Genomic DNA, 27,697 nt, shown 5'->3' with positions numbered 1-27,697 from the left:
AGATATGGTCATAGTTCAATTTGAATCAAATTCAAGCCGGATTGAAATGGAAATCAAGCATATACAATTCTATTTTGGTTCCAATTGCATAAAATTGGAATTAGAACTGTCGATTTCGGGTCAATTCTGATTCCTTCAATTTCAATTTAGATCGATCAAATTAAAAAAAAAGAAGATTCGAATTATATAAAATTAGAATTAGAACTCTCGATTTTGGGTCAGTTCTGATTCCTTCAATTTCAATTCAGATCGATCAAATAAAAAAAAAATGATAAAGGATCAATTTACCCCTCTCAATAATCAAATAAATGATTATTTTTAGGGATATTATGGTCACTTTATAATTTTAAAATAAAAATAAATAAATTTATTAAAATGTATATCTTTATTTTTTTGTTATTAGGTGTATGGAAATACATTCACTTTTATTCGAAAACTTTGATCAAAATTTTCGAATAGAACTACGAATATTTTGTTGCTTTTAAGTTATTTTAATTTAAAATTAAATATAACTTTTATCAACTATTTATTAAGCACCCAAAGGATTGCACAATTATACATTTGCTTAAACGTCCTTCTCCAAATATATATTAAAAAAATATAAATCACGTAGCTATACCGACGTGAACCGAGTGTGATGGGTATCGGTACAACGAAAGTTTAAGCTTCCACGTGGATAGTAATATTGTCATATCAAACATGTGATATACCCAAAGTTCGCTCCACCCGTTAACCCGGATCCGCCACTAAAACGGAACCGCATGGCAGACGATGTCCACGTCACGCTCGAACCCACGTCGTCGTCGATAGACTACGAAGGGCAGAAGTGTTCCGCGGAGCATTTTACCTCGATCACATCGTCCCACATAAGCAAGCATCGGAGATGCGGCCTACGAACTGTGAACCGACTCGGCGCCATCTCCACTCACAGCAATCGACGGTTGAATCCCGAACATGGACAGCTCCGGTGCGCTCGAGGGTTCCTCTCCTCTTCCACCCCGGGGTTTCATACCAATCTCTTATTTGTCTCTGGATGATATGCTGTGTTGCTGTGTTTCGATCAATTCGAATGGTCACTCGTTGTTATCGATCGTCTCTTTCTCTTTTTGATGCCTTCGTAATCTGTTGGAGTTACCGTCTGCGTGGAATTTTGGTGCTCGAGTCGATCCTTGTCGAAGCCGGAACTGCATGGGAGTTAGGGTTCTTGTCCTATAAAATAGGGTGTTGTTGGGATCTCTGGAATGGTTTCCATGAACATTATATCCGTCTTGGTTTTGGGATAAGTGGGTTTCGCTCGGTGGACTGCTCGATTGGATGCTGATGGAAAGTTAACTCGAGTATCTTGATCGCTGGCTAGCTAAATTTATCTTTCTAGGGTTTCGTGGACTTTCTTCACCATGCCCAGGTTTTTCAAGCTAGTGCTTTTGTAATTGAACGTTCGCAATCTTTTGTTTTGGCAACATATATCCTTCCCATGTCACAAATTTCCCGTCCTTTTCTGTGATGCCCATCTTTACTATTGGGTTTTACATCGTGGACTGCTCGATGTATGCCGATTGGAAACAGATGTTGACCAAATTGTGTTTCTTGATTGGCGGATAGCTAATTTCAATGTTCTAGGATTACGTTGATTTTCTTCTCCATGCCCACCGATTAGACTGAAGAGGTATATATTTTTCCAGCATTAGCATTTTTGCAATTGAACTTCTACATTTTTGTTTTCTCCATGCAACATGAGTCCTTCCCAACCACAAATTTCTCTTCATCTCTGATGCACATTATGGTCCATGCCTCTTACAGAAGCAGCCTTCTCTTGCCATAAGTCTCCTCGATCATTTTATTAAAGTGAACTCCTAAGTAAACCTTTTTCTTTCGAGCTAGATCATCCCTTTCTATTATTGTCTCCTTAATTTTTCTTAATTTCATTTGGCTTTTTTGCCTGAAAAGTTATGAAGGGTTTTCTGTGATCACATCTTGGCTCATTCCTCAGTTACGAGTCTCAACTCATCATTCAATCGGAAGTTGTTGTGGCAAAATTTACATCCTAAATAATGAAGATGAAGCACACGTATTCGAGAAAAACCATGAAAATATTTCATCTTGATGTCAGCTTGCAGTATTTTATTCACCCTAGCGGACATCGTGTGTAATCAGAGGATGTCAATGTGGTTGCTTACATGCATTTCTCTCCACAAATAAAGCACATGTGATCACCCTAGTGGACATCGTGTATCATTTTTGTTACATATTGATGCACTCAGCTAATGTAAAATTTTTCCATATTTATAATTATGCCATTAAGGAACTGCCTATAGGTTGATCTCCCTTTTGCTGGTAATATATCTTTAAACTTGGTTTTACTTTGGCATCAAAGATAAATGACTTAGATGCATGAATGCAACAATGCTAATGGAATGCTAAATGACTTAGGACCTGGAAACTACTTTTCATACAAGACATGATAGTAATTGAAATGATGATGAAAAAATAGGGCTACAGAGCAAGTTCTGGAATGCGGAGTCGACCATGGACCTCTTTTTTTGCTGTAAAATTTTCTCTTATTTGATAAATTTAACACAGTCATCTATATTCGAATCAGGAGTGAACTTTTCTTTTTTCCTTTCTTCAAATACTTAGGAGTAAATCCAGCAAATTTCATCATTCCCCCTGTTGAAGGGATTGCTGGAGGAGGGACTGGGTATGGGTGGGCAGATGTTGGTACTGAAAGTTCCAACTTATGCAAAGGTGTAAATGTAATTGATCCGACACAGATTCCATCAGCTGAGTTGTTGCATGTGTGGTGCATGCCAAGCACCGCAAACGTTGGCCAGCAAGAAATGCCTCGGCCTTTTGATCATGTAAGTTATTCATTAACAAGTGTTATTTTTCTCAAATTTATGTTGAAGGTTACAGGTATAACGTGATAGTTATTGCGTATATGTGTGCTTAGGTGTGCATATCAAATCTCTGCATTATTCAGTCTGAATTTTGGCGAAGAGTACTAGATCTCTGTTGATTCCATGTAGGTATTGCTGTAGGGTATGGCGAATGTTCTTTTGGTCTGCAAACGTGCATTTGATGTAGGTTTTAGTGAATTTTCGTATGTATACTTTCATTCTTGTTTATCTTTGATCTTCATACATTAGCAATAATGTAATCTTGCATTCTCAAAATTGCAAGTCTTATCAGAGAAATTGGAAATGGAAGTATGTATAACATTCCCACATTGTCCATTAACTAGCCTCGATGTTGTGTAATGATGTGAGTGGCGTGGGAAACACACATTAATTTTGCTTATCTGCTCTTCACTCTGCTTATAAATCATTTATGGTTTTGCTAATTATGACTAATTTTCTTAATCCTCAAGTGGACAAAGTAATAAAACGTGATTCTATGAGATGACACCTGCATGCATTATGTGATAGGATGGTTTTGGTGCAACTGGTGTTGCCTATTCTTCTTATGGACATCGGGCTGTTCCTTCTCCTGATTGCTTAAGGGAAAGGGGTGCAATCATTTGAGCATGAGGTGAAACCAGCAGGCATGTGCATTTGGAGCTGTCCTAGTGATTAGTGATTAGTGATTAGTGAATATTTCCTTTCACCATAATTTCTTATGAATAAGTTCTCTTACTCAATACTTCCTTTGTCCAATGCTACTAAAGTTGTTCAAGTCTTGATTTCCCTTTTGATGCATTATCAAAATCGTGAGATAGTAACATATAGGAAAGACTTCATTGTACCTAAAGCACATATTAGAAGAATACTGCTAATTGAATAGAAAAAATGACTATGAGGAACAGATTGCTGTGGCAATGTGAAAACGCTTTATTTCTTTATGGAACATCTATACATGAAATGGGAGACCTGGTTTGCATTTCAAACTGTATCACCAACCATTAGGTAGCTCTCAATTCTTTTCCTTTATATAGGATGTTTTAAGTATAATCCAATGATTTAAAAAGCGCTAGGCCCCAAAAGGCACCAAGGTCCAAAAACGCCCAAGGCGCTCGCCCGAGCAAAGCGAGGCGCTAAAATATAAAAATATATAATATAATTATTTAAATAAAAATATGATATTAAAATAAAAAATCTTACAAAATCACAATATCACATTAACAAAAAATCTCAAAATTCAAAACAATAATAATAATTTCAAATAAATAAAAATTAGCAGTATTAAAATCAAAATAATATATTATTAATCTAATAAATAAAAAAAATATTGTTACTAGTATACAATTAACAGTATATTGTAAATATACTATTAATAGTATACTATCGAGTCGATGTAAGAAGAGATAGCAGCGAGCAACGATAGCAGGAGCGGGAGCGGGAGAGGCGAGCGACGACAGTGGCAGCGGGAGCGACAAGCGACGACAGTGGCAGCAGCAGCGGTAGAAGCGAGCAGTGACAGCGGGAGCGGGATTGATGAGCGGTGATAGTGGCAGCGACAGCGGTAGCGGTGAGCAGCGGCATTGTCAGCGGGAGCGGCGATAGTGGCAGCGGTAGCAGTCAGTAGTGGCAGCAGTAGCAATGAGCAGTGGGAGCGGCGACAGCGACAGCGGCAGCGGTTGTAGCGAGCAGTGGGAGCGGCGACAATGGCAGCGGTAGTGGTATCAGCGAGCAGCGGCAGCGACGAGCAGGGTTAGGGTTGGGAAGTCACGAGAGGAAGGCTGATATTGGTGCTTTAGTTGGTTCGATTGAACCAACTAAAGCATCGAAGATCGAACCAGACCTAAAACGCAGGTTCGGTCGTCTGGTTTAACCTGGGCGCTCGCCTCAAGCGCCCGGCGCCTGGGCTCGGGCGAGCACCCAGGTGGCACCTCTTTGAAGCGCGTCGCCTGGAAATGAAGCGAGGCGCTCGCCTCGCCCGAGCGCCAGTGATTTAAAAAGCGCTAGGCGCCAAAAGGCGCTAAGGTCCAAAAACGCCCGAGGCCCTAGGCGCTCGCCCAGGCACTCGCCCGAGCGAAACGAGGCGCTAAAATATAAAAATATATAATATAATTAATAAATAAAAATATGCTATTAAATTAAGAAAATCTAAGATACAAAATCACAATGTCACATTAACAAAAAGTTTCAAAATTCAAAACAATAAAATTTTACATCAAAGTCATTCATCATAATCAATATTATCGTCATTTTCACACAAATCATCTTCATTGAATTCGTCTTCTTCCTCTTGTCCTTCGATTCCTTCCTCTTCATCAAGATATGTTTCATTCTCTATGTCTTCAACAATAGCAGGAGCCGAGCTTGATGCTTTTGCACTCATTTTTCTCTTTGACGTCTGTCTTGTATATGTTTGTAGTTCTCCAGCACTTGAAGCTATTGCCACATCTCCCCATGTCAATCTATCATCTTCAAATACAAGCTCGTCTTCAGCATCTTGCAAGTTAGCACCCATTTCTCCTACTAACCACTCATTTGAATCATCAATATCTTGCAATGAGATTGAATCAAATCTATTTTTCAAATCATGACGAGTCTTCAAAGCTTGATTATACTTTATGTAAACAAGATCGTGCAATCGTTGATGTTCTAACCGATTTCTTCTCTTCGAATGAATCTGTCATGTCATATAATTTAAAAATATATTAATACATATATCTAAATAAATAAATAAATTAAAACAAAAATATTTAGTAATACTTACATGCTCAAAGACACTCCAGTTTCGCTCACAACCCGAAGCACTACATGTCAAACTAAGTACTTTGATATCAAATTTCTGTAAGTTCGGGGTGGAATTTCCAAATAGACTCCACCATTCAGCTGCAAAATTTATGTTATTATTAGCAATAACATAGTAACATAATATATATGAAATTAATTATATCAAATTATTAATACCTGGAGAGGTAGTTGTCCTGGATCGAACGTCAATTGAAATTCCAAAAAGACCTTCAGCATTTTTATATAAAGATAATTCATGAATAATCTTATCTTGAACCTCAAGGCTGGGAACTAATCTTGCAACGCACTGATATAACCCACCCAAAACTTCTGCATCAAATCCAACAGATTTAATCTTATAAAAGAATTCAGGGTTCAAATAATATCCTGCTGCATGTAAGGGACGATGAAGTTGACAATTCCATCTTTCATCAATGATTGTAAAAATTTTCTCATATTTTTCTTCATTTTCATTAAAAGATCTTTTAATCGTCTCCTTTGCTCTATCCATAGCCTCATAAATATATCCCATTGCAGGCTTATTTTCATTATCCACCAACCGAAGGACTCGAACAAGAGGGCCCATTACCTTTAATATATAAACTACATGATTCCAAAAGAATGACATTAAGATGATATCAGCAGCCCTCTTGCCTTTTGCTTCTTTTGCCCATTTGCTTGTCACCCATTTCTCAGAGGTAAACATATTTCTCAGAGTATGTTTTTGACGATGCACGCTCTGTAATGTCAAGAATGAAGTAGCAAATCGGGTAACACTATGTCTCACTAATTCTTTATTCCCTGTAAATTCTCTCATCATATTCAAAGCCCCAATGTGATTATAAAGAAATCCAACAACAAAAATTGCCCTTTCTAAGGTTTTCTTGATTTCTAAGATCTTTCCAATATCCTCCAACATTAAATCAATACGATGTGCTGCACATGGAGACCAATATAAGTGTTGTCTTTTTGATTCAAGCAATTTACCTTAGACAAAGGATAACAAAAAAGATAAGACTTAAGAGTTTAACACACTTAATTAAAGATAAAATAATTAACAAAATCAAAAGATGAATATTACCAGCTAAAACATAGTTGCTTTAATTGTCGGTTATGATTTGAACGATATTTTGTTCTTCAATTTCTTCCACGAAGTTGTCAAGTAAATTATATATCTTGTCTCCAGATTTTACAAAAGATGAAGCATCTATTGACTTCACAAACATAGTCCCTAAAGAACAATTAACCATAAAATTAATTATACTCCTGCGCCTCCTGTCAGTCCAAACATCTGACATAATAGAGCAACCATGTGTTGCCCATGATTCTTTATGACCATTTAGTAAGTCATTTGTATAATTCAACTATTTTTGTAGCAATGGAACTCGCATCTCATAATAACTTGGAGGTTTTAATCCTGCACCATATCTTCCAGTAGCTTCAATCATAGCCTTAAAACTGTCTAAACGAGTTGTACTAAGGGGAAGACCAGCCTGATAGAAGAAGCGAGCAATGTGCTATATTGTTCTTCCTCTTATTTCTTTATCACAAGCATCACTTATATTTGTTTGTCTAAATTTTGAGCCTCCTGCTTGCCCTTGTTGTTTCTGGGATCCTTGAAGCATATATAGATCCATCGGTCCTTTTTTACCTTTCTTAGTACTCATAATTTCTTTTCCCTTTTTGTCGTATACTCTTTTTTCACTTAGGTTAATACTCATAGAATAATCTTTTTCTTCATCCCTGAGATGTTCAACATTGTCTTCTGGTAAATTCCCGTAAGATTCATTCTTTTGTGTCTTCTTTTCATTCATATAACTCAACAACTCTTCTTTTACCTCAGGTGGACATTTTTTGCAAGCTGCTGCATTCTTGAAATTTCCTACTAGATGTTGTTTTGCACGAAAAATACCACCTCTGGTAGTCTTATCGCAGAATATGCAAGTCACTGCATTATGATCTTTCGGATCCTTCAAATAATTATACTTCCATGCAGGATCTTTTTTTGATACCATTGGAGACTCTATTGAGTTGCTCTCTACACTTGCCATTTATGTTGAAACCTAGCAATAATTTCAAATAAATAAAAATTAATAACATTAAAATCAAAATAATATATTATTAATCTACTAATGAAAATTAATCATTTCAAAATTCAAATAAACTTAATATTAAGAGTATACTGAGCCTGACGGAGAAAGAAAGCAGCGGCGAGCAGCGGCGGGAAAGGGAAAGGGAGCGGGAGGCGCGAGCAGCGGCAGGGCTCGCGGGAGTCGCGAGCAGAGGGAAGGCTCGCGGGAGTTGCGAGCAGAGGGAAGGCTCGCGGGAGGCGCAAGCAGTGGCAGGGCTCGCGGTAGTCGCGAGCAGAGGGAAGGCTCGCGGGAGGCGTGAGCAGCGGGAGGGCTCGTTGGAGGCGCGAGCAGCGGGAGTCGCGAGCAGAGGGAAGGCTCGCGGGAGGCGCGAGCAGCGGGAGGGCTCGCGATTGGGCTCGCGGGAGGCGCGAGCAGCGACAGCGATAAGCAGCGAGATCGGGAGCGGTAGCGACGGTGGGTTAGGGTTGGGTAAGGGTTATATCGGTTTAGTTGGTTCGATTGAACCAACTAATAACCGAACCAGGATCGAACTAGACCTAAAATCCTGGTTCGGTCACTTGGTTTACCCAGGCGCTTGCCCGAAGCGCCCAACGCCTGGGCTCGGGCGAGCGCCCAGGCGGCGCCTGTTTGAAGCGCGCCGCCTGGGACATTAGCGAGGCGCTCGGGCCTCGCCTCGCCTCGCCCGAGCGCCTCTTTCAATCACTGCCGAGCGCCTATTGAAATCACTGGTATAATCCTATGGTATGTTCTTCCTTATATATAATTTTTGGTTTAATAGGATTCAGATATAGTTGATGTGCAATGTACGTGGCAAAAGCTAATGTCATGTGATTCCACTTGCTAGCAATTGGATGCTTGATCCAGCAATAAATTTAATAAACCTTTAGTTGATCAGGAATAGGTTCTTTTTTTGAGAAAAGACAAGCATCTTATATATTCGGCTTTTACTAGTGTCAATTGTCCAATTTTTCCATAGAATTTTTTATCCTTCTAGGTAAACTTAAGGAGCTTCAAGTGGTTTTATATAGCAATAAAATGAAGCTATATATTTGACTCAAATGTAATTAATTCAACCACTTGATTGTATCAAAGCAAACTAAAATAAAGCTTCAATCTATTCAAATTGAGTTAGACTTATTTACTTCCATTTTGTCCTTGTAGAATTATGATGAAAGTTAATATGATGTAAGGCTGTTGAAACTAAAAATTAACTTGCAACATCAAGCTGATTTTTCCCCTGATACAAGGTTATGTTTTTTTTCCCTTTTTTTTGAAGTGTTACATATATGGTGTTTTTTTGTTTTATTACCTCCAAAAAATTTATAAGCAGATCCTCTGTGTGTTTTTGGATAAAAGGTTTCTCTTTTGGCGGCAAGAAATGAAAGAGAAAGTGTTCAGATTGCTTTACGCCCCAAACTTTCATGGGCCAGTTCAGGGCTCGCAGGCACTGTGCAGATTCAGTGCACTGATCTCTGCTCTGCTTCTGGTGATAGGTTAGGCTTTACTTGTATTTTTGTTGCATTTTCTATATCTCAAGTCTTTGGTCTTCTTTTGAACTTATTTTTACAACACTGCTGATACAATTGTTTGCAGGTTGGTACTTGGCCAATCCTTGACCATGCGGCATGTGGTGCCCATCCTAGGTGTGCCTGATGCTCTTGTACCTCTTGATCTACCAATCGCTCAAATAAACCTACTTCCTGGGTATTGTTTCATATAAATAACCTGATCTGGTTTTCTACTATCATGACCCAGGTGAACTGTATTTCTTCCAGTGATTCCTTTCCATCATAATATAGTCATTCTTTGTTTCAGAGAAACGACATCCATCTGGGTCTCAGTTGATGTTCCTGCTGGACAACCACCTGGTCATTATGAAGGGCAGATTCTTATCACTGCTTTGAAGGCAAATGCAGAGTTAGAACATACCCTATACAATTCATGTTTATGCTATTTAGTGAAATTATTTGGTGACATGTGGCTTTTGAATGACAAACAACTATTTCTTTCATTTGCAGCAATTAAGAATATGTTGTCTCAGTTGTCATCAGACTTTTTAAAGAATTATTATACCACTTTTTCTTCTCAATTGCAGAATGTCAGCACAGGTGCTATCTAAAGCTGAGAAGTACAATCTATATAGGGAACTTAAAAGCTGCCTTGAAATGGTTGAACCTGTTGATGGAAAACCACTGGATGAAGTAGTAGGTTTCTGATATTAAAATTATTTCCGCAATACTGAATATGGATATCATTTTGTAATTTTTTATGATATCTTTGTTACAATAGGCAGAAAGATTGAAATCAGCTACATCATCTTTGAAGAGACTTCTTCTATGGCCGGTATTCCAGGAGTTCTACAAAGATAATGGATCATGTGACATGATGGATGAAGATGCATTCACAAACATTTCAATCAATATGAAATTTAATGTCACAGTTTGGGATTTTACTCTTCCATTAACACCTTCTCTTCCAGCTGTATTTGGTGTATCCTTGGAATACTAGTTTTTCTTGTTTGTAAGTGTTGCGTATGATATTTTCATTTGATAGCTCATTAATAAAAAGGATGACTTCCACCAATGTGGGATGCGGGAAGGGGGGTCAATGTACACAATCTTAAATTTCCACCTAGGTTGCCAAGAAGCAACCTTAGTGTTGTAATTAGTTCATTTCCACCTAGTTATGCATGTGATTTTTTTAAATATTTTTGTTTTCTTATCCTTTCTTTATTGTGTAACATTGAATTGAAACAAGCAGTCTTGGTGGAAATGTTTATTGTACTGTAGATACACTAATTTGCTCGATTCACCCTAGAACTCTGTACTGCACTAGTATTGATGTATGTTTGCGATGCATTTTCTAATTCCTATATCGTGTCATCTTATTAGCTACTTTATCCACGTTTATGAGTGCAAATTATTATTTTTTAATTTAAATATGGATATTTTTACTTTAATCAAGGCAAACAAAATACAAATAATTTTGCTTGTTTTATATATTTTTAGTTTTTATATTTTTTCTATTGTATTACCTGATATTATCCCATTTGTGTATATGTTTTGACAAAGGAATATAGGATAAGAAATTATTTTGATATCAAAGGGAGATGGTGAGTGGATCAAATTGTTTATATGGTTTGAATATGTCTAGTAAAGTTTATCCAGATACAATTAGTTTTCAATGAGAGAGAGATGCTGTAAGAGGGAGAGGAAGACTAAAGAAGCTTTGGTAGAAAAATTGCTAGGAATGTCTAATGTGGCTGATCTTGAAGGCTTGCTGATAGAGAGTTGTCCAAATGTTCGTATTTGTTTTGTTATTTAAATTTACAATGGTTGACTATTAAATATCTGGATGGTGAATCTTTTTCATGACATAATTCCAGAATCAGAATGGTTTTTGTAATTAAATAATGTAAGCTGTGTGTTTGACGATAAATGGAATATTATTTTAGAGTATTTGACTACAAATCAGATATCTGAAACTGTGATCGAGGACCGCTTTGCTCTGGAACATGGGAGTGAGGGATGGTATGATGCGTTAGATCGTCACTTCAAATGGCTTCTTCAGTACAGGATAAGTCCATACTTCTGCAGATGGGGTGACAGCATGAGAATTTTAGCTTACACTTGTCCTTGGCCTGGTATGCCATCTCTGTTATATTGTTATATGTTTTTCAAATATATGGCACTTCATTGTCAAGATCTAGAAACAATTAAATAAAGAATGCGTTTTGATATTGCATCACTACTGAGTTTTTTCTTATATTTCTTTAGCTGATCATCCAAGATCTGAAGAATATTATTCAGATCCAAGATTAGCTGCATATGCTGTACCTTATGCTCCCATTCTTTCATGGTATGCCAGAAGCTTATCTGTATGTGTACTATGTAGAACTAATATTCTGTCCTTTTTGTTTTAACAAATTGTCATTGTTTTAATAATGTAACAGTAGCAATGAGGCAAGAGATTCTTTGCGTAAGGATGTTGAAATCTTAAAGTCAAAGCCTCATTGGCGAAAAGCTTACTTTTACCTATGGGATGAGGTACCATTATGTTTTACAGTGTTCTATTAGTTCAGTAAATTTTCTTTATCATATAATTCTTGTTGTGAATAAAATATAAGCCATGATCCTGTTATAGTTAAATGGTGTGTCATTTTGCTCGTCTTCTTGTTTGACTAGTAACGAGTCTCTTTTGAGCACTCTTGTCATCTTATTATCAGCTGATTTTCTCCATTGAAGTTGCATTACATATATCTGAGTGCCTTAGTCAAGCTATGCCATTAGCTATTCGTTTATAATGATTTAAATTTTCTTTTACAATTTTCAGCCTCTGAATTCGGATCAGTATGAATTGATTCGTAGCATGTCGAGTGACATACGATCTTATGCACCTGATGCACGCATTTTGACCACTTATTACTGTGGTAAGTCTTTATTTAATAATTTGTAGCTTCTTGTTACAGCAGAGTAATGCATAGAGATGTTATTGATAATTCAGTTAAAGTACTTGTCAATTCAACAAATCATAATTAATATTATCGGTAAAGTTTGTAACTTATTCTTTTGAAAAGTATATTTTATTTAGTGTTTAGTTTTCTGGTAAAAATATGCTCTTTCAAATTGGTTCCTAATCCTCTCTTTGACCGCAATGCTGATTGAGCAACTGCGTAATTCATAAAGCCCATATTAGAATAATCCATATGTGTCTGCCCAAGATTTATCACACCATGCGTATGGGTTGTCTTCAGAACAAATTAAAGGAGCCTTTCTAGGTTTCCAGAGCATAGACTAGATTATGTTTATGGAGAGCGGTTCTCCTACTCTGGACAAAAATTTACAATTGTACATCTCATTTTGGTATCGGCCATAGGATATCTTTGCCTATTAAGATGGTCCTGATAAATTCAATTGCCAGATTTTTAAGCATAGGTATCAGATTCAAACTGGTCTTTGACTCAGCCCTTAGGTGCATTGGGTCACTGAACCAGTGAATCGTTTGGTTGGACAACATATTTAATAAAATATATCTTGAAATAATTCATAATTAATTTTTTCTTTGTTCCTTTCTTTTTCTCTTCTTTTTGTTTCTTTTTCTTCTTTCTTCTCTTCCTTCCTCCTCTCTTTTCTCCTATCTCATTTTCCTTCAATTCTCTTCTTGCTCCCCTTTGCTTGATTTGCTTCTTGGTTTGTTTCTTTTCTTTCTTTTATCTTCTTTTTTATCCTCATTTCTCTCTCTGCTCCTATGTTCTTCTTTTTCTTCCCTTTTCCTTTTCTTCTCTCTTCATTTTTTCCTTTTCCTTTGCTCTTCTTCCCCTACTTTCTTCTCAATTCCTCCTCTTTCTCCTTGACAAACTCTTCTATGATAAATAGACATGGCAAAGAGAGAAGTGGGCAAAGTGATGGGGAAAAATTGCAACGATTTCTTTTTTTAATCTTTGATGTTGATATTTCTGAAACACTCTTGATTTTGGTTTTAATTGATTTAAAAAATTTAAGAATATTATTATCTTTTACATAAATTAAAAAGCTAGTTTATATTTAAAAAGTGGTTTATATTGAAAATCTGGTTGGTTCCGCTAACCCATCTGGTTCATATGGTTTATGAAGGAGCATCTTACCTTTTCTTTTTTCACGTTAATTGTAAAGTATCTACTTCTAGCTTTTATCGTAGAATCTAGATTTAATAAGTTGAGAGTCACTGATGCTGCCATCATTCATTCCTGCTAGATGATATCTATGTAAACTGATTAACCATTTGATGTTTTTTGTGGCTAAATTGTATCATCTATTAATGTTATTCATATATTTTTTTTGGAATCAGTAATAATGTAAATGTTCATTTTGTTTGATTTGTTTTCTCCAACTCCTATAGTTCGTGATGAAATTTTCTCCCGTTGGAATTTATGAAAAGTGTTTCATTTGTCTTTTTCTTATTCTTATGAAACACATCCAAATTCTAGTTAACTTTGCAGATGATTTTTTTTTAGAGCATGGTTCATTTGAGTGATTATCAGTCTTAGGTGTTGGTACAACCTTTTCAAGCTATGTTAATCATAATTTGCATTTGTATGGTGATCCAGTTTCATTCATGTGATGATTTCTTACACAGGACCTAGTGATGCACATGGATCAAGTACTTTTGAGGCTTTTGTTAAAGTTCCAAAATACTTGCGCCCTCATACTCAAATATTTTGTACAAGGTACATGCCACTCCTTTTTCCGATTGTCATAGCTTCTTGGAGTACCAATCTTTTTTCCAGCCACAGCTGATGGTATATCTGTTATTTGATATAATTATATAGCAGAAAAACTAAATGAAGTTTATACATCGATAAATATATTTGTCAGAAAAATGAACAACTCAATTTTGTTTTACTTCTCTTTCATCTGTTATCTACATCAATGCATAGTCTTGCTTTGTCAGCTATTTTCAGGTCGTTGCACAGTGGCATCTCCATTTTATGTGACTACTTTATTATTTTAAAACTTCTCAGCCATGATAGGGATTCTGAATGGCAAAGTGTTGTTAAGTGACTACTAGATTGAATTTGTATAGTTCTTTGTGCTTATTATTTACTTACTATTTTGTTTATGCTAAAACTACAAAGCTCTACTGTCACGGACTTAGCTGGTTTTGCCTAAGTCGTGCGGCACCCTTGCGTGTCCGTCCGCAAAGGTCAACCTCCCCGAAGCCTCCCATGGTCCCTTAGGACCCACAAAAGAAAGAACGGGATAGAGAAAACACCTCACTCGGGATCCACAAGCAAACATCTCCGAAAACATTTCATAGACAATGCAAATTACAAACAGACTTTACAAGCTCTGAACAGTTGTACAACAAAGGGTTAAAATGGTCCATTACAGACCGAAAATCTCTCGCACGTGTCCACATGACACAACCTTTATTTACAAGCCTAAAGCGGCCACCAACCTAACTAAAAATAGAACTATTAAGCCTTCGGCCGTCCCTCTACATGTTGTGCAGAGTATGAACATACCAAAAGACACGGACATACATAAGCATTACATCAAACATCCTGTTTAGAAGTTTGTCCGTGACACTACGGTACTTGTAGGACTATTGAATTCTTGTGTACAACTTTCGGGGGAAAAACTTAAACCAACTAATAGTGTTTGAAATACCAACCGGACCAGTATGTACTGACTGGTATTTTACTAATCCAGCCAGTAATTGGCACGTGGATCGGACAAACTTGTCTGGGGCGTTCAAAACAACCCCTACCATCCAGTTTAGGTCAAGAATCATGGTTACTGCATGGCTTTCAACCATTGGAGCCAGTCTTCGAGCCAGTTCACTGGATCCAACAGAGACCCATTAAGGGTCTGCTTGGACCTTTGGATGCACTTTCCCCTTGTTTCCTACCCTCCTGAATCTCTCTTCACTCCCTCTCTCATCCCACTCAAATTTCACTCAAATCGTCACCCAAACTCACAGAAATGCTCACCCAAACTTCAAATTTCTTGAAGGAAGCTCTATCTCACAAATTGAAGCCTTATTCTTTCGATTTGAACTGGGTTTTTTTCAAAGGAAATTCAAAACTTTTCTTATATACTAATCACTCTCTAGTTTGTTGCAAGAAGTTTAGCTTTAGGTTTCTGTTGTGAGATGGTTATTTCATGAACCCTAGGTTTTCCTTTATGAATTTGGGGCTAGATCCATGATCAAGCTCCGAACCTTGTAGATCTAGACTAGAGATGTGAGGAGCAACGCTTGATTAAGATGGATTTACAGAAGATTTTCTTGGATCTAGGCTAGATTTTGATATATCTAGACTTCACCTATGCAGATATATTTGCACTAGATTTTGCAGGTCTAGGCTAAATTCATGATGGTGTCACATTGATCCTTGTAGATCTAGGCTAGTTCCACATGGCTTTAGGCTACATTTTTGTAGATCTAAAGTTCTGCAATGATCTTGCAAGCAACAAGCTTTAAGTTAATTTTACTTATCTGTGACTGTGAACTGCTTAATTGACTACCATAATGGATCTGGAACCAAGTTGGTTTTGAGATTTTTCTAGTCATTAGATGACTACATATGCTCAATCTTTTAAGTAGAGCAAATAAACTAAAGTTTGGTTCAACTGTTTATTCAATCACAGTGATTAAATTGTTATGCTCGAGTCACTTGGACTTTCTCAGAGATGGGTACATGAATGAAGCTGTTATAAGAGTGGTTTTTGTTTATTCTGAGCAACTTGATTTGTATTGAAATGTGAATGATTCATCCTTGATTATTTTACATAAGTCAATTACTCATTGTATAATCCACAGTTACTGCAAATTGTTATGCCTTATCTTAAGCATACTCTTCTGTTTTTATTTCTTCTCTTGCAGTGAGTGGGTTCTTGGTAATCGGGAGGACTTAGTGAATGATATTACTGCCGAACTACAGCCAGAGAATGGAGAGGTAATTGAATCTTCATATCTGAGCTAGCTGTCCAAAAGATCTGTTTGCCTTTTCCTTGAGCATAATCAGACTTTTTGTTTGGCGTTAATATTTGTTGATTTCCCATGACTTCATTGTGATACCTTAGCACTATTTGCTCCATGAGGTTGGATTCAATTAATAGTTGGCACTTGGCTGATCTAGTGAAAATTTATTTAAAATAGTTGCTTGTGGAGGTTTGTAGTTAATCAAATGATATTACTTCCACAAGTACTTGTACATTCTCTTTTTGAGCAAAATACTCGCTAAATGACTAGATTTTCTATAAATAGGCAATCATGGATTTTTAATGATAGCACATCCTATGGTCACTTGGATCATGGTTTGGTAAGGTATGTGATGAGTATGGGTATGTGGCATGATTTATAGTCGATTCGCTGCCTCAGGATGTGGTTCTCTTAGGTTGTTGTATAATATACACATGTATATATTATACTTCAAATATATTTTAGTATTTTAGAACTGTCATTAATAAAATTTATTATCTTTATTTTTATGAAAATATTTATTTTCCTCTATTTTCTCTTTTCTTTTACTTTTTAATTATATTTTCTTCTCATCTTCTCCCCTCTTCTCTCCTTTTCTGCTTTTTCCTATTTATGCTTTTCTTTTTTTCTCTCATCTTATTTATTTCTGCTACTATTAAAAACACATCTTACGTGTTCCTTAACTTGGTCATAGGTGGAGGAAAGCTTGAACTGAGGAGATGGAGAAGAAGTGGCAGCCAACGGGTTAGGGCTTAATAACATATCGTGCACAGGGAGAGAGGGAGATACACATATGTTTTTTTTTTCCCCGAGGTTGAGTTTTGGGTGGTTGGGGGGGGGGTGTTTAATTGATCGAGTCGAATCAATTAGGCTGAGGAGGGGAGACCAGTGGAGGAAGGCTTAAGCCGAGGAAAGACTCAGAGGGGAGCAACGACGATGGGGAAGAAGCGGCAGCAATCAGGTTAGGGCTTGGAAATATATCGTGCACAGCGAGAGAGGGAGACAAATGTCTGTTTTGGGGCGAGGAGAAGGGGGGGTTTGGTTAAGCGATTTTAGTTGATTGAGTTGAATCGATTGGGCTTAGTCAAATCAACCGGGCTTTTAGGCAAACTCAGATTTGGTTCATTGGATATGATTTAGGTTTGGTCTAGCTGACCGGACTGGGCTCAATACACCTGAGTTGCCCTACGTGAGTGCTTGGGCTAACCAGTGGCCAGCCCAAGCATGTGAACGCTTGCCTGGGTTGCATCACAAGCGCATGGGCCTCCATCGCCTGGGGCCTAGATGAGCGTCGAGCGTCCAATGATAACATTGGTCTGTCTTCTTTTCATGCACCTTTTCTTTTTCTTCAAGCCATTCACGGATCACTAGTTTTTTGTGGGCCATGATGATGAAATCCTGTGTCTTTCCCTTTTTGATTCCTTCCAATGTTCCAAGCCTTACCAATTTTTCACGGTAATGTGTGGGATAGGTTGCAAAGGCCAAGACATGCTGGTCAGATATATTGGAAGCAGGGTCTGCAGTACCGAACTGTACCGCCCGGTACGGGTGGTATGTACCGGTCCGATCGGTTGCCGGTATGCGGACCTGTTACCGGTCCGAGTGCACTGTAGCACTGTATACCGTACCGTATCGGTACCGAGCCCAGGTCGGCACACCTGAGTACTCGGCACACCTGAGTATACCGCTCGGTATACCATACCATATCGGTACCGAGCCCAGGTCCAAGTGCTATAGTGCTACAGTACTCGGCACACCTGAGTATACCGCTCGGTACACCTGGGTGTACCGCTCGGTATACCGTACCGTATCGGTACCGAGCCTAGGTTGAAATACCGGTACGGTACGGTATTGCGAACCTTGATTGGAAGTATTACGAGGCTTTATGGATAGAGCCACGGGTTTCTAATATTGAAGTCAAGGACATGAACTTTTATACATAGTTTTTAATTTCGAATGATACCATTCGGTGCCGTCGATTGAGGTTGTTTCAGCCCCGTTACCACCCGAAATCAGTCGGTGACGGTCGATTTCGACCGTCGCCGCCCGCTAACGGGCGGTATTAGCCGAGGGAGAAGGAAGAAAAGGGAGAACCTGAAGATAAGACCCTTAGGTCTTATCGTAAAAGAAAGAAGAGAAAAGGGAATGATCGCTTCGAAGGGATCGACCTCCTTGATCACTTCGAGGGGATCGACCTCCTAGGGTTTGTCAAAAAACTTAATAATATTTCATTGATTGATTGATTAAAAGAAAGGGTTACATCACTATTTATAGAGTTCCACCTAGAGTCCACCAAGACTTGGACTCTTAATAATAATTAAATATTAAATAAACCTCTATCCGACTCTAACTGAACTAAACAAACTCAATAAACAACTAAACAAAACAAACTCAATAAACATTATTCAAAAGCTCAGAAAAAGGATCCTAACAATTCCTCCCTCTTCAAATCAGCCTTGTCCTCAAGGCTGAGCAGCATCAAACTCGGGGAGCTTATCTTTTAGCACTTCAGTCATAGGCTATCTGCAACGCATCACAATCCGTTGATCAAGTAAGTATGATCTCCACTTTTTGATAGTGTAAGCAACAAGTCGGTCTTTCAGTGTAGTAATCGTTGCAAGAAACTCTTGGCCCTGTATAATCAATTTTATCTTTGAACATTTCCTATCACAAGTTAAAATCCGTCCATCAGCGATCTTTACTTCGAATCTATCATAGGCTTTAATGTGGTAAGCTAATCGGGCTGCAACTTTCCTATCCATAAAATTATTAGTGCTACCTGTACCAATCAAAACAGTGACAGGCTGATGCTTGAAAGTTCCTCCGATTTTCATAGTTTGTGGGTTAGCGTAGCCAGCCAATGTATGCACTGTATGTGTTATGGCTTCAATATCTTCATTAGTTTCCACACCTTCATGATCGGAGTCCTACTCTTCTGCTTCTGGTTCCTCTCCAATTGGCTCAATCATCAGAAGTTCCCCTTGCTTACATTGGTGCTCTATACTCCACTTTTCATCATAGTACAAATTCTTTGTTGATCTTTCCTTGAGTTCTTCTTGGGTTAGTCTTCGGGTGTCATGGCTTTGGTTGGAAATAGATGGGGCGGGTGGCTTGCTGATCATCTGGTTGTTGTCACTTCTATTTCCATGATTTTCCCTATTGATTTTTTCCTCATGTAAACGTGCAAATGATATCGTAGCGATCATAGTGCGGGGTTGACGAGCTTTAACTTCACACCGGATATCTAGATTAAGCCCTTTAATAAATGTACTCATCAGTTGTTGTTTAGACCAATCTCTGGCTTGATTTGACAATCGTTCAAATCTATTCTGATATTCTAACACTATAGAAGTCTGAAAAATTTTGGCGCTTGTATTTCTAGATCTATGCAACATAGAACTTGAGTCCCCATTTTGTTGAAATTTGTTGAGGCTCTCCAGGAGGCTCTTTTTGAAATCATTAAGTGTTTCATGCAATCGGTTCTCAATTCTGATTTCCAATGTTTCCATTTGTGTTTTCACTGAGTTATCGGTGGCCATTGCGTAAGACTGCAAATTTGTAATCTCAACTCCGGTTTCTAGTGTCGGGACTAGAGCATTAATCATTGTCCTACTCGGTGCTGCTGTTATGATGCAATCGGTGGCAGCACTGTGGGAATGAAGGGTTGCTGCGAGGATGTAGTTGCGTTCGCTGCGTGGGAGGCAGCGATGCTTGCTGTGGTCGCTACGTGGAGGGATCGATGCTGTTGAGGGCTGGGAGGCAGCGATGGTGGTGCGGCTAGGGGCAGCGCTGCCAAGGGCTCGCCGCTGCAGTGGTTGCGAAGGCGCGGATGGAAGGTAACGTTGCTCTGTCTCTATCGCACTACGGAAGGAGGCGCTGGTGATGCCGAGGGTTCGCGTGCAGTTGAGGACACGACGGTGCCTACGGCGATTGTGGTTGCCTTATTTTGATCACCGCGAGGAGGGATGGTCGAGGGACTGCGGCTGTGACCCAAGAGAAGGCAGCGATGGTGGCGTGGTTGGGGCCAGCGTCGTCGACGGTAGATACGACGAGGGGGTTGGTACGCTGGCCGAGAGTAGTGGCAAGGGAGAGCGGCGTTGAAGCGGTCGAGGTTGGGAAGAGGGAGTCGGTGCGTGCGTTGTCGGGTTGAGGCAGGGCCACGCAAGAACTTGCTGCGGTTGTTGCGTGTGCTGCTGGAGGGCGACTGCGGCAGCGGTGGTCGCTGGCCGGAGCGTAGCAACGGCAGTGGAGAAGGAGGCAGCGAGGGTCGTGGCAGGGATTGACGGGGGACTGCGGCAACAGAGGAAGCTATGTTTCTGCAATCGTTGCAATGAGGGGCTACGACAACCTGCGACTGTGACTGAGACCCTAGGGTTGAGGTTGGGAGGCGGGCGACGGTGATCGAGCAGTCGGGAAGCAGCGACGGCAGTGGAGAAGGAGTTGCCTTGCAGTGGCAGTGGGGAAGAAGGGAAGCAGGGTTGCGGCGGGCTGAAACAGGGGTGCGGGCTGCCGGGAAGCAGGGGCGGCGGTGGGGGTCGAGTGGCCGGGAAGCAGCGGCGGTGGTGGAGAAGGAGTCGGCGATGTCACGGTTGGGAACAAGGGCAACCGGTGAGTTGCCCTGTTTCTGTCATTGCGGATGCAGAGCAAGGGGGCCTGACGACTGGGAGGCTAGCGGCGTTCGTTGCACGGTGGTTGGCAGAGGTGGTGGCTCGGCAACGAAGGAGGGTGGTGGCATTGAAGTGGCCGGGAAGCAGTGGCGGTGGTGGAGGCAACTGGCGCTCGCAGCAATAGGGGAGACCGACGGCTACGGTAGTAGAGGATACTCTGTTTCTACCGCACCGTAGGGGAAGCCGCTGGCGATGCTGAATGATCACGACCGGCTGTGGCTGGCAGCGGTGGTGCGGCTAGGGCAGCGTCGCCGATGGGCGGCTATGAGGGGTAGTCCGCTGGTTGGGAAACAGCGGCCGCGACCTTCTTGCTCGAGCGAGATGGGGAAGCAAGGAGGAGAAAAGCTCAGAAAAATGGTCCTAACACCTGGAGATCTGGCGTCGCTCTTCCTCGATGATCTTGATCCGTGGCCGCCCTCTCTTGTCGGATGCCACAAATGAGATGTCGCCTCCTCCTCGTCTGAGACGATGTGGTCTCGGCGTCGCCGACGACTTCTCCTATTGCGCGTGGGGAGAAGAAACCTCAGCGACATTGCCGAGGCTTCGTGGGGAGACCTCGGCGACTTCTCCTAATCCGCACGGGGAGAAGAAGCCTCGACATGGGGAGAAGAAACCTCGGCGACGTCGCCGAGGCTTCGTGGGGAGAAGAAACTTCCCACGAAGAAACCTCGGCGACGTTGCCGAGGCTACGAGGTTTTTTTCTCCCCATGTGGGGAGAAGTGGAGAAGAAACGACACGATATCGCCTCGACGACGTAGCCCCTTTTTTATTTTTGAACTTTTTTATTATCTATATATATATATATATATATATATATATATATCGAGCAGTACGTCAAAACATATCGCTTGGTATACTTGTACCATACCGTACCGAGTTGAACTCGATACTCCGGTACGGTACGAAATTACGAACCTTGCTTTTATAAGATGTGTTGACTATTTATGGAGGTTTGTAGTATAGGGCATGAAACTGGTGGTCACGTCCTGGTCTTTGCTTAGACCAACGTATACCATCTGGCATAGTACATCATGAAACAACCGTCCTTGAGGGAAAATTCTCATTTGTTGTCACTATGCTAGCATGGTTGATTAAGTCGCATGTCCTAGCACGGTAACATGTGCAGTAGGACAACCCTGCAGGAGATTACCTCAATGCTATGCCGTATGCTTGATAAAGCAGGCATTGATTTAGTTAAAAATTCTATCTATATCAGAGTAAGATGATGTCTGATGCAATTTGACCAAGGGACTGTTAAAATTTTGGAGAAGTTATCTTGTACCTATGCTTAAATTCTCTCTCCCAATAAAAAGAGGAAAAAGTAAATTTCTGATCTTTCAGACTCATTTTCTGGATCCTCCACATTCCGGTTAATGAAAGCATTGCACAGGCATTCATGTAGGAATAGTTTCTGCAGATTGAGGCTCTTTTCTGGTAAATATTAGAGGTCAAACTTTGTGCTACCATGTGAAGGTTGGATGGGAGCAGCTAGCATCTAATGTTGACTTTGGAACTTGTGCACTGGTTGGAACTGGCACAAAACAGGAGGAAATGAAAGAGAGAAAAGAAGATAAATAAACAAAGGAAAAAAAAGGAAAAGAAGAAAAGGGAAAAAGAACAGGACAATGGTCTGGAAACATACAAGGTATTTGCGCTAACTCATATGGCCAATGAAAATATGATTTTAATTTATCTTGGCCAATCTACAGCCCACTGGTCTGATCTCATCATTCTCCTCAAAGCCAGGTCCCATGGCCAATTCTGAACCTAATTCTGAGATCCCATGATTGATCCTCAATCCTATTCCAATGCCACTGATTGTTAAGTTGATTCCCATCTTATGAACCTCGGTTGTCGTTCCAAGAACCTGTTGGTGTAATTTGTGATTTTTGTTTGTCAAGTAAATATTGAACCTTGAATTGTGGAATGATTGATGTTGGAGACATGGTGGCCACTGTTGGTGAATTGTTAGAATTATGGAAAGTTGGATCTAGGAGAAAGTGAGCAGAAGAGAAAAGAAAGAATTGAAGTTGCGAAGTGTACTTGCTAGTTGCACTTGGGGAGGCTGGCATGTCTATAGAATAGTGTGCTAAAGACGCTATATGCCAAGGAGTGCCATACCATGCTGACTAGTGGTATCGGTCCATTAGCGGACCAGTACATATCCGTGGGTACCAGTCTACTGTATGTCAGTATGCTGGTATGTATTGGTTTTCAGAAAAAAGGTTGGAAAATGATTAGAAATTCACAAAATATCCTTTTTATGTTTTGTATTCTAATTTAATGATACTTTTATTGTATTTAACTAAGAATAGAGTGTATATGAGGCATAAATATGATAAGTCTGTGATTAACCTTAAATATCATCCATTTGGGCCTAAATGTAAGACAATAGACCTATAATTGAGACTAATGGAAGAGAATGGCTTTAATCATGTTTAATCTTTGTAAATATGCATTAATACGCCTCTAATTATATGAAATGACAAATAAAACATAGAAATAAGCTAAATACATTTAAATTGGAGAGAAATTCCACTAGATCTCGAGTTCCAATCCCTCTTTTATCCAGGGTTTTGAATACCGGTCTGTATCGACGTACCGAGCAGATACCAGTCTGTATCGACGTACCGAGCCGTACTCGGTACGGTACGTATCGGTATATATCGTCGGTACGCTAGGTTGTACTGATGGTACACCCTAAAACCTTAAAAATACCTTCACCTACCATATTAGGTCGTACCGATCGATATGCCTCGATAACGGTCGAAATCCGGGGCGGTACCGGTCAAAACAATGGTATTGCACGGTAGAGGATGGTCCGCGTACCGGTATCCTCTCGGACCGGTACGTACCTCCCGGTACACATCGAAATTGAGAACCCTGCTTTTATCCAAATCAATGGATTGATAACCACTAATTGCCGATTAGGAACTTCAATCATAGGTGAGAGTGTGAGAAAGATTGAGAAAGAGAGTGAGAATGAGAGAGTGAGTGAAAGATGGGGCAAGGAGGGGATTTAAAGCCCCAATGGTCACACTATCGGTCAAATTCCAATTGGTATTGACCCATATCGGTCGATACGAGTTTTGATCGTATTGGTTGATACATCACCTGTACTGGCCGATACCTGATCTTTTTCCAGTGTACCATCGGAAATGGGTTATCCATGTATTGGATGATACCTGGTGGTACGTACTGTGTTTTGTACCATTTCGGATGGTACGTCAAACATCGATATATGCCTTAGGGAGGCTGGGCAGGTCTATTGAATAGTGACAATCTTTTAATAAATATACACACCAGACTTTGAACTTAATGATTACTGAGTTAAAACCATATAATGCTGAAATTGGCTGGAACCTAATCAAAAGCTTTTTAAATGATGCATAGTGTCTGAGGAGTTCCCATCAAGTATCTAGGTTTCTCTTTCACAGTTTTGATACTTCTTTTCTTATATTACTCCTTTTCTGTATAGCTTATATATTGAGATTAGAAGAACCTGCAATTGTGGTCTGTGGGGAATAATTTTTAATTTTTATGTATTACAATCAAGGATTTCAGGACTCTTAAAACAACTACATGAAGCACCTGTAAGTTCATTGTACTTCGATGACGATACATTGTGGCTGAAAATAGCTTGTTGAGTTGCTAGTTAGCATTATTCTTTTTTGCTAGTTCCATTTCTGTCTCATCTTGGATTTGAATATATTTCTCATGCCTAGAAATATGCATCCTAATTGAACTGTTTATTTTCTTGCTATCCTTTGTGGATTCATGTTCTTGTCTTGGTTTGGCCTAGTGCACAGCTTATGTGCATTGCTACTGAATAGACTGTTTGGTGTTGACTTGTATTTAAATATTTAAAGAGTGAAAAGTTTATTCCTCCCCTTCTCATGTATGAGCAGAGGTGATTTTCCTTGCCTCAGGTGGCAAATAACACTCTTAACCACAGAGGTTATGTCTTACAATCCATGTCCAGAGGCACATTTAATTAGATATTATACTGATGGATACTCTGTATTACACACACAACAATCTTCGGTCGAAGTTTGAAATGTTAAAGTCAGTCTTGCTTCTTCGATCAAATAGATGTAGATTATCTTTTGCATATTTTGACTGAGATTGTCATGCTTAGTACTTTGGTATTTTGATGCATGAGCAACTTGTTTGTATGTTTCATTTGCATGAATAATTTCTGATTCTTGTATCGTGGAGCGGTTTATAATCTAATCAGTTTCCCAGCATATTGACATCTGAGGTCTATTTTTTACATTAGCATGGTGGTCTAAGTTTCCAGAGTCATTCTCGTTGGTTTGTTAGTTTTGAATCAAAGCTTAATTTAGGCAGTGTATTATTCTCTAGAAATTTAAGTTCTATGATTTGTTTAGTGCTTGTTCATAATTGCACAAGGGTTTGAGTTATAAATGGTTGATTCTGTACCCTTATTTCACATATTATGTGATTTCAATTAATTTTGTTATAGGAATGGTGGACATATGTGTGCATGGGACCTTCAGATCCTCAACCAAACTGGCATCTTGGGATGCGTGGAACACAACACCGTGCAGTGATGTGGAGAGTTTGGAAAGAAGGTGGAACAGGCTTTCTTTATTGGGGTGCCAACTGTTATGAGAAGTCACTTGTCGCCAGTGCTGAGGTACCTACATTAACAGAATCTGTCTCGATATACTATTTTACCATTTTCCTGGACGATGGTTTTGTTATATTTGCTCTCTAATCTTTTTGTACAGAATTTCATCTTCATTTATACTTTTGTATGTGTCAGTTGTTTTTGACTTTTATTCTCGTCTTTAGCATTTCTATGTCTACTCTTACTCGGACTTTTTTTCTCTCAGTAATGTTGTTAATCTTGTTTGTTTAATTGTGGTACACAACGGTCTACGATCGACCAATCTGTCATTTGAGATTTAAAAAACCAGGGAAGCAAGGAGTTCTTTTTAGTGATTAGCCCACTTGAAAGATTGTTAATTTTAGAGAAGCCCACTTTTGCGACAATCACTTGTCCGTAAATTCTTCTCCTTTTGTCTGCAAAAGAGTTCTTTTTAGTGATTAGCCTTCACAATTTCATATTCCTTTTTTCTTGATGTGATGGAAAGCCAATTTGACTGTTAAAAGACAACTGGCTTGTTATTTTTCCTCCTTTGGAGCACTTATTCCCACTTCTAATTTGTCGGTCTAAAAATACCTAAAATCATGATGACATCTGGCTTGCTTCATAATGATCTTGGCCATAGGCTTCACAATGATCTTTGCCTTAGGCTTTGTTTCAACAATATCAATGGGTTCCATGATCCTCTTTGCCGCTGATGTAAGAGCTGTATAAAAAGTACTACACTCGTATAAAATCTAAACATTAATCGCTCCTGTTTACTACACATATTAAAAGTATGATCTAAACAGTGATACTGATAATGAAGAATTTTTTACCAACTTTATATCATGTTTTAACCAACTTAGACTGCAAATTCTCATGGCAGATAAAATTTCGACGTGGCCTTCCTCCTGGAGATGGAGTTCTGTTTTATCCTGGTGAGGTTTTCTCTCCGTCACACGAACCAATCGCATCAATCCGGCTAGAACGAATTCTCAGTGGCATGCAGGTAAATTCTTTGTCCCACCATCCCCCGCACGCTAAAACCCACCCAATAAAAACCACTTGAGATTGTATTAGGTCGAATTCTCAGTCATTCTCGTTGGTTTGTTAGGGGGATGGTGGTCTAAGTTTCCATCCATCCTGTAGCTTTTAACATGGTTAATTGGTTACAATCTTCTTTACAATGGGGTCAGCATATTCCCCTTATTCACTCATATAAAGGAGTAACCCCTTAGAAGTAAACTTCTCCAAATCTTTGTTAACTGCTCTCTAAGTGGTATGTCGGCAAGGTAAAACTACAATATTTCTTGTGGGTGACTAGGGTTGTGCTATTATGTTGTAATAAATGTATTATATGATTTCTATTTTGCCCTTGGATATTTCAAAATGCTCGGTGTACAGCCAACTAGCCAAGCAGATTTGTTATTCCCAAGTTTTCTCTGGTATTTCTGTTAGGTTGCACAATCTATATGCAAGCTCCCACTTGTAAGAACTAAGAAGAATGTCCCTTAAATTGGTTTAGAGATCACATGCTTTGAAGCAGATAGTGCATTCCTTGCACTTGTAAAATGTATATTTTTATACTCAAAAGGCCTTGTTCTTAACTTGGCTTTTATGGTGCAGGACATCGAGTATCTGAAGTTATATTCTTCTCGGTACAGTAGGGAAGAAGGCCTGGCTCTTCTAGAGAAGACTGGTGCTTATCTTAGTCCGGAACGTTATACACTTGAACATACACCAATTGATCTAATGCGAGCTGAGATTTATCGCACCTGTGGAGCTTAAAGAAAATTGGACAGGAAACAAACTTCCCTCTTATGCTACCTGCTTCTAGTGGGTTTTCTTGAAAATTTTCAGGGTGAAAATTGCATTGCTCTATTCCGAAGCATGTTAATTGATTAGGCTGTTATCATTATTTTGTTATTACACTTCCATATGTGTGTTTGTCATCAGTTCCATGTTCTGATTATAATGTTGTATATAGGAATATGTTGTGTGGATGATGCCTAATGCACTTGCATTTAAGGAAGTTTGTATATTCTCAACATGTTTGCTAGGGAGAACTTTCAATTTGGGAACTTCACTTATTTCTTTCTGTAGTAACTCGAGCAATGTTTTTTCTAACATTGCAACGATCAACGTTGTAAATAGTAAGTTTGATTGTCATGATTAGGGGAA

At 39.3% G+C, this 27,697-nt stretch overlaps 1 protein-coding gene across 4 annotated transcripts; it reads left to right on the top strand.

Annotated features, from left to right (window-relative positions):
- Window positions 1–831: 831 nt before the first annotated feature.
- LOC135652812 (uncharacterized) lies at window positions 832–27,697 on the top strand. 4 transcript variants are annotated; one of them, XM_065174064.1, is made up of 16 exons: window positions 832–967; window positions 2,638–2,858; window positions 9,128–9,264; window positions 9,365–9,475; window positions 9,587–9,688; window positions 9,867–9,975; window positions 10,061–10,261; window positions 11,246–11,414; window positions 11,548–11,629; window positions 11,724–11,817; window positions 12,104–12,200; window positions 13,886–13,976; window positions 16,136–16,208; window positions 25,388–25,561; window positions 26,403–26,525; window positions 27,143–27,697. In XM_065174064.1, exons 1-16 carry the CDS (start codon window positions 955–957, stop codon window positions 27,302–27,304), a joined length of 1,959 nt encoding a protein of 652 aa, XP_065030136.1. In that variant the 5' UTR covers window positions 832–954; the 3' UTR covers window positions 27,305–27,697. The 4 variants fall into 4 exon arrangements, with proteins under 4 accessions (XP_065030136.1, XP_065030135.1, XP_065030137.1 ...); XM_065174063.1 differs by having other exon boundaries at window positions 848–1,003; XM_065174065.1 differs by lacking the exon at window positions 2,638–2,858 and having other exon boundaries at window positions 848–1,003.

The sequence above is a fragment of the Musa acuminata genome, chromosome BXJ3-11 (genome assembly GCF_036884655.1).
Source record: "Musa acuminata AAA Group cultivar baxijiao chromosome BXJ3-11, Cavendish_Baxijiao_AAA, whole genome shotgun sequence".
Taxonomy (NCBI): domain Eukaryota; kingdom Viridiplantae; phylum Streptophyta; class Magnoliopsida; order Zingiberales; family Musaceae; genus Musa; species Musa acuminata.
Note: the sequence above shows the minus strand (reverse complement) of the source record. Positions and strands in the feature narration are given on the sequence as shown.

What these genes read in the sequence shown, in the direction of transcription:
- LOC135652812 (XM_065174063.1), top strand. Translation starts at nt 955, where the DNA reads ATGGACAGCTCCGGTGCGCTCGAGGGTTCCTCTCCTCTTCCACCCCGG. An exon ending in CAAATAAACCTACTTCCTGG is followed by an intron (nt 9,476 to 9,586) that starts GTATTGTTTCAT and finishes TCTTTGTTTCAG; the next exon opens with AGAAACGACATCCATCTGGG. An exon ending in GAATTCTCAGTGGCATGCAG is followed by an intron (nt 26,526 to 27,142) that starts GTAAATTCTTTG and finishes TTTATGGTGCAG; the next exon opens with GACATCGAGTATCTGAAGTT.